Source organism: Anoplophora glabripennis, unplaced genomic scaffold, assembly GCF_000390285.2.
Source record: "Anoplophora glabripennis isolate ALB-LARVAE unplaced genomic scaffold, Agla_2.0 scaffold2, whole genome shotgun sequence".
In the NCBI taxonomy this organism is placed as follows: domain Eukaryota; kingdom Metazoa; phylum Arthropoda; class Insecta; order Coleoptera; family Cerambycidae; genus Anoplophora; species Anoplophora glabripennis.
Window position 1 is genome coordinate 1,041,710 of NW_019416325.1, and position 20,142 is coordinate 1,061,851.

Below are 20,142 nucleotides of genomic sequence, written 5' to 3' on the forward strand. Positions count from 1 at the left end.
TTGTTGTATAAATTATAACGCTACCTCATAGATGTCTCTAGGTGGTTAAAAGTGATCCTTTTTGATCCGCGAAAGTAAAAATATTTAATATATGGGAGTTCCATTACGTTTACATTAAATATTGACTGAATTTTCTAAATATTGAGAGTGAATAATTAAAACAATGTTAAAAATTATTGTGGGTGTTGGATGAAGAAAGGACAAATATTTTAGAAATATTTATTTAACTGATTACATTAGATATCTTATCTTAGTAGAAAATAATTTAAGTTCGAATAATAACAATGACATATTACTGTACTTAGTAATACGAAGTTTTTAAAACAAAAGTAAACGCGGTTCGGCCACCATAACAAAAATTTAATTACCGGCAAAGTTAAACTAAGCCTTTATAAATAATTCTACTAGCTATATTTACCAAATAATGACATTTATTATGTACATTTCCCATATAGAAAGGAAAGGGCTGCTAATACGTCCACATCAATGTTATAAGAGAATAATTTGAATATACAAATTTTACAGTATTTGTTATACCTTATCATACTGTATAAAAATATATCTCCCTTAAATTTGCATTCGTCTTTTTTACCTCCTAATTTTCATATCAACAAGGAAGAGTAGGAAAATCAACTTAAAAATTGTGAGTCTATTATGGCTGAATAGATTTTACCATTAAAAGAGGCACCAAAACAATGATTATGGACGGAGTGTGAAAACAGTAATTAAATTATTTGACTAGATGTTATTTCCATGCACCTCCCAATTAGTTATCACATTTAGCTGTTTAAAGGGCCAAAATATTCAATATGTTGAAAATGCAGCTTTTTGGCTAGCTAACGTTGTACAAAGGATAAAAGGCACTGGGTAATGCACTATTTAGATAATTTTCTAGCCCTAAGTGCGTTGACAGGAACATTCATAAGTATACAGTTAGTGACGTTTTTAAAGTAGTGTTAGCTTTAGAACAGTCTTTAGATAAGAAATATCGCAATTTGTAAATATTCAGTATATATAGTGCATTTGTGACTTTTTTCATAATTCATGTACAGTAGCATATAAATTAATGTTCTGATATTTTACTACATAAAGATGATTAGGAAAATGTAGTTGAAGTACATTAAAAAATGCTGACATCAGTGTCATATAAAATAGTGGAAGTGGCTGATGAATGTGCAGGTCTAATAAATTTCTTACAGCTTACAACGTACCTTAGGAAAACTTTTAACAATTTTAGATTACAATTGTGTAAATTTAGGTATGTCTATAAGGTGGTTTAGGTACATCTGGAAGAAATACAATTGTCAACTGAGTACAGAATAACTTTGTGCATACTGTACACCTGGTTCATACATTAAATCAATTTTAAAATAACATTTTCAGAAAGGTTAAAAAGAAAGGCTTCATTTTTTATGATAATTAATTAAAGTAATTCTTTATTAAAATCGATAAGTACTTTATTTGAAAGCTTTCTAAAAATGTTTTGTACCAATAATTAGGTACTTAGTCTATATAATTTGATATAATTTACATACTAATATGGATATATTTAAGTATTATTTATATATGTATATGTACCTATTTAAGACTAGAACTATTCTTTAAATATAATAAGAAACTATTTAAATAATAATCTATCTACTTTAATTTTCGTAGTTATTGCACTTTCTTTTGCAGTCTTAACAACAACTCTCTGCAAAAGTAGGAGCAATTCGAAGTCTGTTATTTTTATTGAGCATTATACCTTTAATTACTCATTGGTAACTAATTATTGGAATTAATTCACTAATAATAAATTAATATATTTACTATAACATAATATCTACCTTTTAGATTAAATAGCAGATCCACTAATACAAAGTAGTTTGTAAAGTTTGAAAAAGAATTCTTATATAATGAGAGTATATAATTTCCACTTATCTTTATATACTTTTCCAACAGAATAACCATTTTTCAAACTTCATTCAGAGAAATGCAGAATATCTCAGATTTTTTCTAAGTAAATAAGAATCGATAATTTATTGCACACCCTGTATATTGATGTCATCAGTCCACAATAGAAATTTAGAAAAGAAAATTGTCGTTTGTTCATTCGAGATGTTTTACATTAAAAAGAGTAATAAAAAAAATGTAAAAGAAATTGTCTTTTCTATTTGAATGTTCTGAGATGTTCTGAGATCCATAATAGAGTTATCAAATATTTTAAAAATCTAACGTGTCTCACTAATTTTAAATATTATCAATCACTTAAGGTCAAGACAATTCAGAGCACGGGATTTATTGCAATCGCGCTTCTTGTAGACTTTGGGCTTGCGCTGCAGTTTGGTAGGGGATGCCAGGAAAAGCTCCTGTCGTTGCTGCAGCAGGCAGGCCAGGGGTCTGAGGAAGAGCAGCATACGCATACGGCATATAACTGGCAGCACCTAAAATGTTATGCTTAACGTTATTTCCGATTTCCTTACACATAAAAAATATTAATATATATATAACAAGGTTGATACTGTTGGAGTATTGGTTTTTATTAATAAATATGAAATATTTCACTATGATATTTATTAATAGTCCGTTCACGTCGCGAGTAAGTTTTATTCTAAGTAGTAGATTTACCATACAAAAGACAATTGAATTATGTGGAAAATGTGAGGGTGAATTTACATTTATAAATACCTAGGATGTCGATAATATGTAACAGACCGAAATTAGGTTCGATTACAATCAGAAAATCATTTTTTTTAACTTAGTAATTTAAGTTTACCGACTTGTTTAACTCAATTTTATGATTCCACTAATTCGTCATAAATTATATTCCATTAATGTTTTAATAAATACTGTTTCGCCCAGGTTTCACACGAAGTGGAAATAAATCAATTTTGCATTAATAATAAATTAATACACTTTATAACTAAACAAATCACCAGCTACTAATCGATTTGGTGGCACACTACAACTTGTATGAAGGTAATTTATTTCAAATAAAGGGCACGTTGAATCAAAATAAAGATTATATGTATATCAATCATTTTTGTACTTATAAAAAAACTTTTTCTGAGTGTATTGCTTCAAATTAGCGGTTGTTAAATATTGCAGTACTTCTATCAAGTTAAAAGAAAATTACCTGCAGCTCCAGTGTAAGGCGTATAAGCGTCAAATCCATTCGTGTACTGTCCCGTGTAGGGCGCAGCCGCAGCTGCAGCTACCGCGTTCTGGTATTCGTAGAACTGCGACGTAGCTGCGGCCGCAACGGCTGCGGCGTGCGTCAGCTGCGTCGCTTGGAGCGGTACCAAACTGCCGGGTGCCGTAGCTGCCAAATAAGGTGATTGGTATACGTAGCCGGGTGGTACCCTGGAAATGAACGGATTTAGTTATTTTTTTTATGGAAGAAAGTGGCTTCAGCACGGCAAGCAACACCAGAAGAAATACCAAAAACACCTCTGATGCACTAAAATGACCAAATCAAAATTGAAAACGTATTACAGGGTGATTTCCCTAAGTAGGCCATCAGGGGAAAAGCAAAGGTGCACTCTAGATGAAATGATAAATTGATTTTCGTTATCGATTTGGTTTTTGAGTAAGATGTACATTTATTTTGAAAAATAGAAGTGTTGGTGACACCGAATCAAACATGAAGTTCAATTAAGATAATTTAGATAGTATTAAAAACATTTAATCGTTTCCAAAAAAAAGTTGTACATTGTTTTGTTTTGGTTGTCAGCGTCGAACCATATATTTTCGCCTGATGGTCTAATAAAGGGTTTGATATTCGAAACACAAAGTGAGAAAAAGGTGGTGCAATAGTGAACCCCCCAGTCCATTTATTAAAATCGAAAATGATCGACCGCGTGCTATTTTTACCGAGTTATTTTCTGTAAGCCCGACATTTGTCAAAGCAGACATGGTGGGTGACAAACTAAAGCTCATTGGCTAGTTCGTTATTTAAAAATACTTGTATTATTTAAAATTGTTTTTCTGTTGCGTACTTGGCAACATCTGAAAATGTGGCATGTGTGTGTTGCGACAGCGGGCTCAAAGATGAAACTCGATCGTCTTTTCAGCAGACACATTACACGAGTTATTTTATCTTTATCTGTCGTCCTTTTCTTTCCAGATTCTAGTCTAACACAATCGCCCGTTTCTTACACAGATTTTGAAAGATATCCCAGACAGACTATTAAAAAAATCAGGACTTTGAACTCACAGTAAGCTCGAAAAAAATTATGAACTTGTTTTTCATTATTATTATATAAACCAACTAATTTAACCCATTAATTTAATATATAGGGTGTTCATTCAAATTTTGCAGATGTTTGTAAGTACCTACTTATTATTTCTGCAAATTAACCAAAAACGCATCTATTGAATTGAATGAGATCATTGCAAAAAAACTATTAGTAGACAGAAGCATTGCCCTTCATAGTCATGGGAATATAAGTCCTCTCACCCCTCTAAACGGGTTTAATGCGTTAGGGTAGCTTTTAGCCGGGGGTAAGTGAAAGACGAACGCATTACTTTATTTAATTTACCCAAAGCAAGTACCATTTATTATATACGGGGTTGAAAATTGCACCAACCTTTTGTGTTCACTGTTTTCTTGCGGAAATAGTACGTGGTAAAGTGTCCTAATAAGTCAGGTCACATCAAACTATCTAAAAATACGTACTTATATGCTGGATTGAAACTATATTGCCGTAACGGTTTTTGTGGGTAAAATTTGTTGGTTTCGATCAAGCATATACTCGTATGTTACAAGTCCTTAATAGTAGGTGAGAATGTTACAATTAAATCGGAAAATTGTGTTAATTTTGCAGTGCTAACGATATTCCTCAACCTTCAACTTCATCGCAACTATTCTTTTATCAATATACAGGAAAAAAAACAATTTCGGATGATTTGCTCATAGCTTAAAAATCTACCAAAGACACATTCGAAAGACGTATACCTACAACTTTTTTCTGAGGAAAAGAAAGACGCGTAAAGATAGTTTAATATGAAACAAAACGTTTTTATATATTATTTTTTCGCAGAGTATTTTTCAAAAAAAAAAAAAATAGTATTTGTTGTTATACGATTACAATGTAGCAAAACGCTCTGTATGTTATTAAAAATGCCTAATTTTTCCACTAAAGCGGCCGACCAATGTTAATGTGGACAATCACTGCTATATTGAAATTTTTATGAATAGAGTCTGGTTTGTTTTATTGTTATTTTATGTCGGTGATTCCGCTTTGATATATACGTTTTTGCCTAAGCGACGTTTTATATACACGGAAGTCGGGTTAATATTTTCACGTGTTTAATCTACGATATTTAATCTTTTCCTGACCAGCTGTAATTTGAACTGGCAGTGACGTAGGGTCCAGTTTTTTTTTACAGAGGATGAGTAATAAAAATCTCAGGAGCTGTTGAAAATATTTAGTGTTTTACTGGCAGTGTAAATATATTGGATAATATTGTGTGGTGTTACATATAATTTGATAAATAAATGTATTCCAAAATATTTATTCGTACCAGGCATTTTTAAATCCTTTGAGTGAATTATAAAGTAAATAAGGAAGCCAGAACAGACGGACGCAAACCAATAGTAAGGGGCCTACAATTTATAAGAAGACACCAGAATCGACGATTCCAGACTTTGCCAAGTCTATTTTCGTCGCCCTATTTAACATTGTTTGCGAGTTTTGACTAATGTATTATTTTTAACTATACAATCGCAATGAATAAATATAGTTTTGTTGTCTATATACCCCATCATACTCCAGGCGAAGCACTAGGACTCTAAAAAATCCATTTTTTTTATTCAAGTTATCATTAGCGTACATAAATATTTTATATTTGCAAGTTCGGGAATATGTTTTATTAAAAATAAAAAATTCACTTAGTTCACAAGTAACTGATTATTTTTGATAAATATTAAAATTAACGCATGTAAGTATTCATTTTGTCAATACTTTGGACAAGTTCGCGAGAAAATAAAATTTATTTCTTGAAGCTAAAAAGTATTAATAGCTTACTTTTGTTTGTAAAAATATCTCGATAAAAATAGCTCTTTCGGAAAAGGTTGTTCAACCACGAGGTTTTTGTGTCTTAATGATCTTCAGCGACTGAGAGAGCGTTTGAGAAATATATAGTGTCAATCGCGAATGTGTAACAAATCGGATTTTATTTATACCAGGAAACCGCCAAAATATCGAACTATAATAACCGTATAATTTATTTTTACTACAGTCGTTGATGGTGTAGCAGCTTTAAAGTGTACGGTATGTTTTCCGTTAGAATTATATACTGGCTATTCTTCTAATTTATTAACAAAACCCACTGTTTCCATCGGTTTAAAAATATCAACCTATAAATATTACTCGTTGTGTTTCATAAATATATCATCCAAGGTTCTTAATTTCAAAGATAGCGAGATTTAAATAGTTCAGGGTGTCAATTTAACGCGATTTTCTCGCTTGTATTTTTTTAATTTACATACTTATTTGTTAACAAAACAGTTTTCACGATAGAGTTTGAGAAAACAATTTTATAATAAGTGTTTCCCATTCAAAGTAACACACTGTGTATGTGGCCTGAAAATATTAATTGTAAGTATGTATCAGTGTGGCAATTACCAATTGAACACCCTGTATTTGCGGTGCGAAGCGTAGGAAGTGGTAAATTATTTGCATTCCCAGTAACGGCGGTATTTTTTTTGCATTTGAACAATTAACAATAAAAATATGATCAGCTTAGAAATGACCTCGGCAGGTGCTGTGCACGTATGTGTAATAACTGGTTAATGATTGTAGGTCCGACCGGCAAACCTACATATTCAATATTCTATTATTTCCTCAGCACAGCGCCATGTTAGAGCTATTATTTACGGGAAAATCAATTTCAAATGCCATGCAAATGACATAAAAGGATTTAGAGTGTCGCCCCAATATTTCCTATTCCTGGCACATTTATATCGGTCTAATGCTCGTTTTCTAAATTACCTCTAAGTACAGGCCGGCCAAATCAACCCCCCACCCCGCCACTTTCCAAACCCGGTTTAATTAGTTTCACTAACGACATGTAAACAGCATTTTGCGTGAATTTTTTAACACGTAATTTCCTATCAATCGAATGGTAACGCTGTCGCGATTTAAATCAATTTCAAGTGAAAATAGATTAAAAAATAGGAAACTCGCATTTTTTTTCTTCCATATTGACGTCATTTAAGTCCTAAATAAAATTAGAACACGCGTTATGACGTAACTAAGCGAAAATTTGAAATTCGGTGTCAAAATTTTAGAATATTTTTGTTTATTGTGGTGGAATCACTGCTTTCTCGTGAGAATCCCTCCAGTGTTGCCAAATTCACTCTCCAAACTATTGAAGAAACTTAGCGAACGAAAAACATTATAAAAAACATATCTGGAGAAATATATAAATTTGACAAGCTGTATGTGCGGAAGGGACATCTGAAAACGACTGTAACGTTCCGTTCCTCGCAGTCCTTTGTGTCGTGGAATAAAAAAAAATATTGATTTTGTCTAAATCGTTCTTTAGTGTTTGCTTATAGGTTTGGAGCGTCTAATGAAGTGTCATTTGTCGGACGGCCCCGTACGAACGTATATATCGACTTCTTTCCTAAGTACCGACGCTAGTCAACAAAAAATCTAAAATGGCGGTAATTCAGTACACTCGTACATGCATAGAAACAGCTCATCAATAATGTAAGTTAATACAGACTACGGCAGCGGCAAATGAGCGATAGTAGCCGCGATAGGGAAAGTACCCTTATTTATTGACACACAAAGCCTACTGGCCATCATTTTGTACGCCTCCTTGGCTAGGGAAAACATTATTTTTTATTAATAAATTCAGTAAAATAAACATTTCACCTATTGGCAGACAACTTAATTTCGGATTATTTTGCTAATAACAGTAATAACATTTACTCTACTTAATTTATTGTAAACTTAAAGGGGATGAAATCAAAATGTCGAAACGGACAATTTATCTACCAGTGATTAGGCGGTCGTTAAAAGGCAGTTACGCCCATTTATTTAATGAAGTGCGTTCATTAATAGAAATTAGAACACTGCGATAAACTAGAACAGTGTTTCCACCACTGAATATGCTAGGATATTCCAACATTTTAAATATTTTATGAATGTCTCATCGAGCTGATTCAGATCGGTTCAACGAGGAGGTCAAGCCACCCAATCAAAGTAAACGCGTGTAATCTTTACATTTTTTTAATATAATGTGTTTGAATATACATGTATTATTAAGTACTGTTATTATTAATTCTTTTATTAGTGTCGCCATGAAAACTTTGCATATTTCAAAGATACAGGTTATTGCCCATTAATATGATGATAACAAATGTATTGATATATTTTTTTATTATACAGTATTTCTGTCATATACAGGGTGGTCCCGAGATAATGGGCCAAAATTCATGGGTAGATTCCCCAAGTAAAAATATTGCGATTTAGCCGAACTTACCTTAGTCCAAAAGTTAATAGTTCCGTAGATTGAAGGTGTTGGAAATTACATACTTTTTTGTACTTTAAGGTATCTCATCTTTGGTATAAAATTCTTATTTTTCAACATTTTTTACACAAAAAAGGTATACTTTATTAAAGTAGCTATCTCGCACCGTTTTCGAGATATTTGGCTTTGAAACTTCCAATGCTGTTGCATTAAATTACAATTAAGTACCTACAGGTATTATTAATTTAGTGGTAAAGTTTCTTAAGTAGGATTTGGACGCAAATCAAATAATTGACGTCTTCCACTTGTCTTATTACTGTCATTTGTATGCTAATTTCTATTAAGTATTATTCGTATCTAATTAAAATCACATCTTAGCTTACAAATTAAATTGTATACTCGTACATAAATGTGAGATAGAATGCCGAGGTTTTCGTTTTTGGAGTTACATGAAATCAGTTGTTTATGGAGAAACTATAAACACTTGAGAAGAACTTTAGTAGCAGGTTTTAAATGCTGCAAAGTCATTTCGCATTAAGGATTTATACTTTAAAATAAGACAATCTTTTAATAAACGTGTTGATAAATGTATTGAAGTTAGAGGTGGATATTTTAAGCAATTATTGTCAAAAAGGCATATTTTTTTACTAATGTTTACTATTTTACTGTTCATTACAATTTTTAATTCTAAATAAACCCTTGTTTTTGACATTTCTAAATTATTTTAATTATTTCAACTATTAGCATTGGAAGTTTCAAAGCCAAATATCTCGGAAATTGTGCGAGACAGCTACTTTCATAAAGTCTACCTTTTTTGTGTAAAAAAAGATGGAAAATAAGAATTTGATACCAAAGATGAGATGCTCTTTCAAATGGTCCAAACAGAATTTGAAAAACAAATCATTTAGGCCGCCAAAACGAATGATTTTCCTATTTTCAATCTTTATACCGTGTTTTTAAGACTTTATTGCTAGGGTACGTGCCTAAAACCAATGGAAACAGTGCGTTAAATCTCTCAACTTAACAAATCCATGATCGCGCATCGATTTAGTCACAAAATGGCGGTTGAATGGGAAAATGGTGACCATCAGGTTTTACGATGGTTTTACTCGTAAATTCCAGGTTTTCTCGGAACATTTCAAGAGACAAAAAAATCTTAGAGTTAGTTAAAGAATGCGTTGGAATTTTCGACCAAACTTCATACAGGGTGTGGCGTGTATAATCTATAAAAATTAAACTACAGCTTCCTGATGATATTTGTAATAAAAAGTTCTATTTTCGCGTTTTTTTTTTTTGTAAATTATTTATTCAACGAAAATGAAGGCCGATCCTGTGTTATTTATTAAAGACTTTGGAAATGTTTTTATGCGACCGGCGGTGCAACCTTATAATTTAAGTCGGTATAATCTAATACTAGTAATACTAAAAGAAGGTTAGGTTACATTGTCAAAAAATTTGTGCAGTCAGCTGATTTTTGTATTTGTATTGAATTCATTATTCACTTAATTATTAAATATTAAGCATCTTAAAGTTTTAAAGAAGTATCTTATAATTAATTTTGTTATTTTCCGTAGTGTCTCTGCCCGAATATAGCGTCACCATCCACGTTTATAGACCATCGGAGTATAACACTGAGCAATAAATTCGAACTGATGAATTAACTAAATGTCTATTTTATTTGGTAGGTTTTAGAACCCTCGACTGCTAAGTAAATATACATTTTTTGCTTTAACGTAAACGAAAACAAGAATTTCTATAATAAGACCTACGTTCGGGTTTTCTATAATGTGGATTTCCGATGAAGAAATGCGCAAAGGAAATAAGCTGTGCAGAAATAATGGCACACATTTGTTTATTAAGTACTGCATTTCAATTGTAGTTCTACAACTTCATTGATAAAGTTGTCTTGTTAAATTGTCTTCATATAGAATTTAGTGTAACTGTGTTGGTAACCAGTACGGTGATATGCCATGCTAAGTAGTATAAACGAAATATCCACGGTGATGATAAAAATAACAACAGTAAGTTTAATTATTCACGTTTCCTACTTTGCCACAGCTATCGCCACCTTATCGGCTAGTTATTCTCCCTTTTTTTATCATTACGGTGCGTTTCTTTAAAACATCCTTATCAGCTCCGTGAATTAATACAAATAATTCTAAATAAACATTAGTTATGTATCTCGTTGCGCCTGCCGTTGAAATTGAAATTCATTACCATAAGGGTTATCTACAGGGAATTGCGGCGAACTGCATAATTGTTGTTAAAAAAAAAAAAAGTTGAAAAAATTTTAATCAACATGTTTTTCAAAAGACAGACGGAGAATATGCTGGCAATAACACATTTTTGGGTGTTCCTCGGTAAACGGCGCCTGTTGTTCTGCGTTACCGTTATTATTAGGAAATACGAAGTTTCGTTCGCACAGCTCTAATGTGTTTTGCTTGATTAAGGAAATAATATTTCTTAAATCATTTTTCTGCGTTTCAAAATCAACATCCGCCGTATAAGCCGTATATTGAAAGCGCAGTCGTTTGGAATCCACAACGTAATGCCTTGTACTTGATTAAAGAGGCTACCGAAAATATCGCCGTATAAATCCTGAATTCCAAAAAGATGAATTTGGCAGTAGGTATATCGCGACGTGAGCGTGAAAATTTATCTGCGCTGGGGCTGTCTTTAATTATTTCAATTAAAAAGAGCTCGTAAAATAGGAAAGGTACTGCTAGACCTGAGTTATTTTGTCAAATGTAACCCAGAGGAAGAAAAAAGAAGGAATCTGTCGCCAAATCAAGAATTGATGGCGTAAATAAATGAGACTTAATAATTATCTATAATAGACTATAGTATATTCTACCACTGCTACTAAAAATAATTTCGCAATTGACAAAAAATCGCGAAACTCGATTTTTTCCTTTAAACTTGTGTTAATTTTCTAAAAATTAATCAAAGTTCTTGAATTCATGTACCCGCTATTGTACAGATAAGTCGTTGCCGAGTTGACAATCATACATTACACTTACTGGAACCTTTGGAATGATTTTGGCAACATTTTTCTATATCCTACATCTTTACGAAACTTTATATATTATAAGACTTCAATAATCAAGTGCATTTTACAATATTTCGATTTTAATAATTTTTGCTCCTCCTTTTAACCAATTAACGCTCAAAATCGGATTTTTGTGGGATCATCCTTGAACCACGAGCGCTATTGCATCCGGGCGAGGATGCTCTTTCAAATGGTGCCCACAGAATTTGAAAAACAAATCATTTAGGCCGCCAAAACGAATGCTTTTCCTATTTTCAATCTTTATACCGTGTTTTTAAGACTTTATTGCTAGGGTACGTGCCTAAAACCAATGGAAACAGTGCGTTAAATCTCTCAACTTAACAAATCCACGATCGCGCATCGATTTAGTCACAAAATGGCGGTTGAATGGGAAAATGGTGACCATCAGGTTTTACGATGGTTTTACTCGTAAATTCCAGGTTTTCTCGGAACATTTCAAGAGACAAAAAATTCTTAGAGTTAGTTAAAGAATGCGTTGGAATTTTCGACCAAACTTTGGACGGTATTCGAGAGGTGAGCGTGATGAAATTATTCAGAATCGAAACAGGAATGTTCGAGAATTTCTCTCCGTTTTCTTCTGAACCTTCATCACGGTTGATAACCGGAGAAAATTTGGGTATTTTTCAACTTGGAAGTCCGTTTTCATGGTCCGAATGATTTTTTATTTCAAATTCCGTTGGCGACATCTGAAAAAGCATCCTCCAAACTATAAAGTCTAGTAGGTTTGGTTTGATGAAACCAGCGTTTTCAGCGAGTCCGAAAACGTAATATTTGGCCGTCTTTATATAAAGGTTTGGGGCACTTTCATATTTTGGTATAATATAGCTTAAGAATATTACGACAAATTTTTTTTTAGTTAGAGTAAATCTGACAAAACTAGCGTTTTCAGCGAGTCCGAAAACGTATATTTGGCCGTTTTTATAAAGGTTTTGGGCACTTTCATATTTTGGTAATATTTCCTACGGAATATACATAATAATATGGGGTAAGAAAATTAGGACAAAAATTTTTTTTTAGTTACAGTAAAACTGTCAAAACTAGCGTTTTCAGCGAGTCCAAAAACGTATATTTGGCCGTTTTTATAAAGGATTTGGGCACTTTCAAATTTTGGTAATTTTTCCTAGGGAATATATATAAACTATAATATAGCTCAAGAAAATTAGGACAAAATTTTTTTTTAGTTAGAGTAAATCTGACAAAATCAGAGTTTTCAGCGAGTCCAAAAACGTATATTTCGCCGTTTTTGTAAAAGTTTTTTCATATTTTGGTAATATTTCCTACGGAATATATAAACTATAATATAGGGTATAGAGTAAGAAAATTAGGACAAAATTTTTTTTTAGTTAAAGTAAATCTGACAAAACCAGCGTTTTCAGCGAGTCCGAAAACGTACACTTCGCCGTTTTTATAAAGGTTTTGGACTCTTTCATATTTTGGTAATATTTCCTAGAACATAAACTATAATATACATAGTTCAAGAGAATTAGGATAAAATTTTATTTAGTTAGAGTAAATCTGATAAAACCAGCGTTTTCAGCAAAAATCTGATTTTGAGCGTTAATGGGTTAAAAATGGTATTTATAATTATCTGGATATTGATATGTATTAAATTATGTATAAAATACAAACTTTTTTAAAAAAGTACTCAAAATGTAGAAATAATATACACATTTTATCGGGGTAAAATTTTGTGTTTGTAATTGCTCAAAGTAAAGATATAGCTATTAGAAATAAAAATAGGGGGCAACTTTATTTGTTTTGTTTTTTATTATATTTACTAGATTTTTTATTTTCGACAATTACAAACTTGTCTGTCGAGTTATCGTGTTTGTTAACACATTAAGTTTTTCGGTATTAAAAAGTATATATTCTTGTAAATTAACATGTAGTATATATTGCTAGACATGTTTTTAAGTTATTTTAACAAAAAAAAAATATTGAATGCCGCCAATACCAAATCGAAAATTGATTGTCTAAATGATTTTTTAAGGAATATTTTTAACGCATGTTCATGTTATTTTAAACCTAATTTAGTTTGAAGCATACTTCATGCACAAATTAGTTATTAATACTCGTCGAAATAAAAATATCTTTAAATAGTACTAATAGAAAATTAATTAATAAAAACACAAACCTTCAAGAACTATTCTTGTTTCTGATATCCTAACATTACTTTGTACAATGACTAATACCTTGTTCAGCCATGATAAAATATATCTTATTTCTGCATTTTAAGTGTCTGTTTTTCATGCCGTTGTTTTACAAGAACGAAACAATTGATTGTCGGCCTGCGACATTATTTACAAAAATTAAAATCTAAGAATTAATAATAAAAATGCCTTTTAAATCGCCTAGGAATTACTTTGAAACAAAAACAGCCGACTAATATATGATATTCCTTGCTAAACATTCTGCATGTTTCTGCAACGATAAGACATTTTGAGGTGCTTTTTAGATAAATTTAAAAATTCGCAATGGAGGAACACAAAGATTGGATGTGATCGGTGAACTGTAGCCTAGGTAGGTGTGTGCGCTAATCCGGGTTGTATCTGCGTGTAAGTTAGATTGGAAGAAAAGATTTCACATAGGTTGCGCCCACAGGTCAATAGTGTCCCGGAGTCCTGAATCCGGAGTTCCTAACAGGCGCGCAAACGTCATTAGTTAACAACTAAGTCCGGATTTGCGCGAAGCTACGCTGAGATTATCCAATAGAAATGTGTTAACCGATAGAGAACCCGCCTTCTTACAACAAATACATCCGCTTTAGGCCTGAAAAAGACGCGCTAAGACGACAATCTCCGCGATTTTTATAAAATAAAAAGCGTGAAATTTTATACAGTATGATTTTAAAGAAACGTTTGGGAATGGGAAACGACGCAATTTTCTTTGGAAATGTCCCATTTTATAGTTTTTTTGGGATTTATAAATTTATATCAAGTGTCATACAACGTGGTGGTATTTTTTGCCAATGAACTTGCGTCAGAGGAAAAAAATGGCCGTTTCTCACTTAATTTACGAATCCGCCATTAAAATTCGCCGCTTTTAAAATAATTCGGTCCAGATACCGTCGCGACATAATTTAACAATCGCTTTAGACGGTGGCAGCGAGAAATGTTGGCAGCCGCCGCCGTGTGGGCGGTTTCGAAACCATCTAAATGTCATCGTTGACAAGGCGAAGAATGCTTAACAGCTGCTTAGTGGTAGTAAATAGAAAAGAGATCAGCCGCGTCGCGACGCCAGCCGCAGGACATTTTTACAGACGCCCGAAATAAAACTAAATTGACTCGCTGAAAGATACTCTGGGATATTGTTTTGGGACCTCTACTGCGATCAGAAGCGATCTCTCCATGGGTCATTATTCATACACTCGCCACAATACTTGAAATATTACAAGGTAATTATTATACGTGCCCAAAGGAAATCGGTTGCTCCGCTGTCAATTTTACTATATACAGAGTGTTCCACCTAACTGGGATTCTTTTGTAACTCTGTAACTGTAAAATTTATAAAAAAAATGGTTTTAATAAAGGTTGTCTGGAATCATGTGGGCTATGTAAAGAAAATATTTTTAGCTTTACAGGGTGTTCCATTTCGCGTGGGCGACCCTGTATATTATCGCATTTTTGAATTCCTTGCTTAATATTAGGTAGAGTTTATTAAATGTGTATGTTTAAAACTGACCATTTTCGAGATATTCAGTTGTTTTTGAAAAAAAAACACGATTTCAGGTCTCTAAATGAGGCTAGATAGCATCTAAACCATAAGAGTTAGAAACCTGCAGTTTTGGCATAAATTATTCTATCTTGTCATCTGCGAGCAAAACGTGCTGAGTTACAGAAGAATCCCTCTTAGGTGGAACACCCTGTACAACACGGTCCTGTTGAATTAAATAAAAATAATTTGCTACTGCAGCTATTTCATTGTAAATTACAGCTGTACTGATACAGATTTTTGAGTAATTCAAACAGCATTACGTTCGCTATTTGTAACTAGCTCATACTCTGTAAATTTACATATTTTTACATTGTAATATTATTACAATTAAGTATGAAATTTATGCAGAAGTTATTACGGATGTTACGGCTATTAGAAGTAGCCATAATTTTTAATTATAAACATTGTAAAATTCAGTTTGATAAAATTGCTTTCGTTCGAAACATTAGCGAAATCTTATTAGAATAGAACAAAGACTGATAACGACGTATGTGACTGACAATTAGTGAGAATTATCTACGAAAAACGTTCAGGAATCCTATTGTGTAAAATTGCTTTAATTCAAAACATCACTGAAATTTTATCAAAATCAAAACAACGTACTTGTAAGACGAGTGAAAATGAACATCTCAGAAATACTTTGCTCAAATTGTTTGGACGGAAAGATCGGTGAAATTTTAAGAAAATCGAAGTTATAATTTTTACGAAGACAGAAAACCATGCGATGCTGTGAAAGGTGTTTATGAAAAAGCCTTCTGGAGCGACTCTGGTCTGGCGCTTTCTGTACTGACTTCCCGCCTAGATCTGTGGGTTTTTCCTAGATGAAATGGCAAAGTAATTATTAAGATGAAAGCGCACCCAATAATTCGAAACCGGTAACTGGAAGAGACGGAACATGCTTTGTGCTACGGTCTTCGGGATTTAACGCCAAAGTGCGTCACTCTTGGCCGTATTTGTGAATTATGTATCAACCGAAAATAACTCGAAAATTAATTACCCGAGGTTCGCTTCTCCACGCGCGCTCTTAAGTCTCTTTGACACCCGATTTTAAATATAGATACGCTTTATCACTCCCAGCGGCGTGCGTGGTGTGACTGAAATGCCGGCTGAAAGAACGGATATACTAGCCGACACAGAAAATGCAACAAATCATAATTTCCAACGCAAAACGAAACCTGTCTTTGCTTTATTTTCCATATTTACATGAATAAAAAATAGCCATCTAGTAATATTTTCCAGAAATTAATCGAACATTTAATGACGTATTTATCTCCATGTTATTGAATATACAGGGTCGGAAAGTCCCCATGGTTCATCGGCCGTTACGTGAGAGCGATAAAGTAAGTCATAGAAATCCGTGCGATAGAGAAGGATGGCTATAATGAAGGCGTCTCATAGTCACCGCCCGTNGATTTTCCTATTTTCAATCTTTATACCGTGTTTTTAAGACTTTATTGCTAGGGTACGTGCCTAAAACCAATGGAAACAGTGCGTTAAATCTCTCAACTTAACAAATCCATGATCGCGCATCGATTTAGTCACAAAATGGCGGTTGAATGGGAAAATGGTGACCATCAGGTTTTACGATGGTTTTACTCGTAAATTCCAGGTTTTCTCGGAACATTTCAAGAGACAAAAAAATCTTAGAGTTAGTTAAAGAATGCGTTGGAATTTTCGACCAAACTTCATACAGGGTGTGGCGTGTATAATCTATAAAAATTAAACTACAGCTTCCTGATGATATTTGTAATAAAAAGTTCTATTTTCGCGTTTTTTTTTTTTGTAAATTATTTATTCAACGAAAATGAAGGCCGATCCTGTGTTATTTATTAAAGACTTTGGAAATGTTTTTATGCGACCGGCGGTGCAACCTTATAATTTAAGTCGGTATAATCTAATACTAGTAATACTAAAAGAAGGTTAGGTTACATTGTCAAAAAATTTGTGCAGTCAGCTGATTTTTGTATTTGTATTGAATTCATTATTCACTTAATTATTAAATATTAAGCATCTTAAAGTTTTAAAGAAGTATCTTATAATTAATTTTGTTATTTTCCGTAGTGTCTCTGCCCGAATATAGCGTCACCATCCACGTTTATAGACCATCGGAGTATAACACTGAGCAATAAATTCGAACTGATGAATTAACTAAATGTCTATTTTATTTGGTAGGTTTTAGAACCCTCGACTGCTAAGTAAATATACATTTTTTGCTTTAACGTAAACGAAAACAAGAATTTCTATAATAAGACCTACGTTCGGGTTTTCTATAATGTGGATTTCCGATGAAGAAATGCGCAAAGGAAATAAGCTGTGCAGAAATAATGGCACACATTTGTTTATTAAGTACTGCATTTCAATTGTAGTTCTACAACTTCATTGATAAAGTTGTCTTGTTAAATTGTCTTCATATAGAATTTAGTGTAACTGTGTTGGTAACCAGTACGGTGATATGCCATGCTAAGTAGTATAAACGAAATATCCACGGTGATGATAAAAATAACAACAGTAAGTTTAATTATTCACGTTTCCTACTTTGCCACAGCTATCGCCACCTTATCGGCTAGTTATTCTCCCTTTTTTTATCATTACGGTGCGTTTCTTTAAAACATCCTTATCAGCTCCGTGAATTAATACAAATAATTCTAAATAAACATTAGTTATGTATCTCGTTGCGCCTGCCGTTGAAATTGAAATTTTTACCATAAGGGTTATCTACAGGGAATTGCGGCGAACTGCATAATTGTTGTTACAAAAAAAAAAAAGTTGAAAAAATTTTAATCAACATGTTTTTCAAAAGACAGACGGAGAATATGCTGGCAATAACACATTTTTGGGTGTTCCTCGGTAAACGGCGCCTGTTGTTCTGCGTTACCGTTATTATTAGGAAATACGAAGTTTCGTTCGCACAGCTCTAATGTGTTTTGCTTGATTAAGGAAATAATATTTCTTAAATCATTTTTCTGCGTTTCAAAATCAACATCCGCCGTATAAGCCGTATATTTTATCAAAGGCCCTAAACGTCTTTTACTGGTCTCTTTTAATGAGCACATTTTGAACGAAAGACGAAATGAAAGCGCAGTCGTTTGGAATCCACAACGTAATGCCTTGTACTTGATTAAAGAGGCTACCGAAAATATCGCCGTATAAATCCTGAATTCCAAAAAGATGAATTTGGCAGTAGGTATATCGCGACGTGAGCGTGAAAATTTATCTGCGCTGGGGCTGTCTTTAATTATTTCAATTAAAAAGAGCTCGTAAAATAGGAAAGGTACTGCTAGACCTGAGTTATTTTGTCAAATGTAACCCAGAGGAAGAAAAAAGAAGGAATCTGTCGCCAAATCAAGAATTGATGGCGTAAATAAATGAGACTTAATAATTATCTATAATAGACTATAGTATATTCTACCACTGCTACTAAAAATAATTTCGCAATTGACAAAAAATCGCGAAACTCGATTTTTTCCTTAAAACTTGTGTTAATTTTCTAAAAATTAATCAAAGTTCTTGAATTCATGTACCCGCTATCGTACAGATAAGTCGTTGCCGAGTTGACAATCATACATTACACTTACTGGAACCTTTGGAATGATTTTGGCAACATTTTTCTATATCCTACATCTTTACGAAACTTTATATATTATAAGACTTCAAGAATCAAGTGCATTTTACAATATTTCGATTTTAATAATTTTTGCTCCTCCTTTTAACCAATTAACGCTCAAAATCGGATTTTTGTGGGATCATCCTTGAACCACGAGCGCTATTGCATCCGGGCGAGGATGCTCTTTCAAATGGTGCCCACAGAATTTGAAAAACAAATCATTTAGGCCGCCAAAACGAATGCTTTTCCTATTTTCAATCTTTATACCGTGTTTTTAAGACTTTATTGCTAGGGTACGTGCCTAAACCAATGGAAACAGGGCGTTAAATCTCTCAACTTAACAAATCCATGATCGCGCGTCGATTTAGTCACAAAATGGCGGTTGAATGGGAAAATGGTGACCATCAAGTTTTACGATGGTTTTACTCGTAAATTGCAGGTTTTCTCGGAACATTTCAAGAGACAAAATCTTAAGAGTTAGTTAAAGAATGCGTTGGAATTTTCGACCAAACTATGGACAGTATTCGAGAGGTGAGCGTGATGAAATTATTCAGAATCGAAACAGGAATGTTCGAGAATTTCTCTCCGTTTTCTTCTGAACCTTCATCACGGTTGATAACCGGAGAAAATTTGGGTATTTTTCAACTTGGAAGTCCGTTTTCATGGTCCGAATGATTTTTTATTTCAAATTCCGTTGGCGACATCTGAAAAAGCATCCTCCAAACTATAAAGTCTAGTAGGTTTGGTTTGATGAAACCAGCGTTTTCAGCGAGTCCGAAAACGTAATATTTGGCCGTCTTTATATAAAGGTTTGGGGCACTTTCATATTTTGGTATAATATAGCTTAAGAATATTACGACAAATTTTTTTTTAGTTAGAGTAAATCTGACAAAACTAGCGTTTTCAGCGAGTCCGAAAACGTATATTTGGCCGTTTTTATAAAGGTTTTGGGCACTTTCATATTTTGGTAATATTTCCTACGGAATATACATAATAATATGGGGTAAGAAAATTAGGACAAAATTTTTTTTTAGTTACAGAAACTGTCAAAACCAGCGTTTTCAGCGAGTCCAAAAACGTATATTTGGCTGTTTTTATAAAGGTTTTGGGCACTTTCATATTTTGGTAATATGAAATATACATAAACTATAATATAGCTCAAGAAAATTAGGACAAATTTTTTTTTTTAGTTAGTGTAAATCTGACAAAACCAGCGTTTTCAGCGTGTCCGAAAACGTATATTTGGCCGTTTTTATAAAGGATTTGGGCACTTTCATATTTTGGTAATTTT

General features: G+C 33.0%; 1 protein-coding gene across 1 annotated transcript in view; it reads right to left on the bottom strand.

Annotated features, from left to right (window-relative positions):
* Positions 1-205: 205 nt before the first annotated feature.
* LOC108916890 (RNA-binding protein 24-A-like) overlaps positions 206-20,142 on the bottom strand; it is a 39,592-nt gene continuing 19,655 nt past the window's right edge. The window contains exons 4-5 of the mRNA XM_018723209.2: positions 3,116-3,342; positions 206-2,423 (exon numbers count right to left, since the gene is read on the bottom strand). Of these exons, the coding sequence (XP_018578725.1) occupies positions 2,278-2,423; positions 3,116-3,342 (373 nt within the window). The 3' untranslated portion in view covers positions 206-2,277. The remainder of the gene's footprint in view (positions 2,424-3,115; positions 3,343-20,142) is intronic.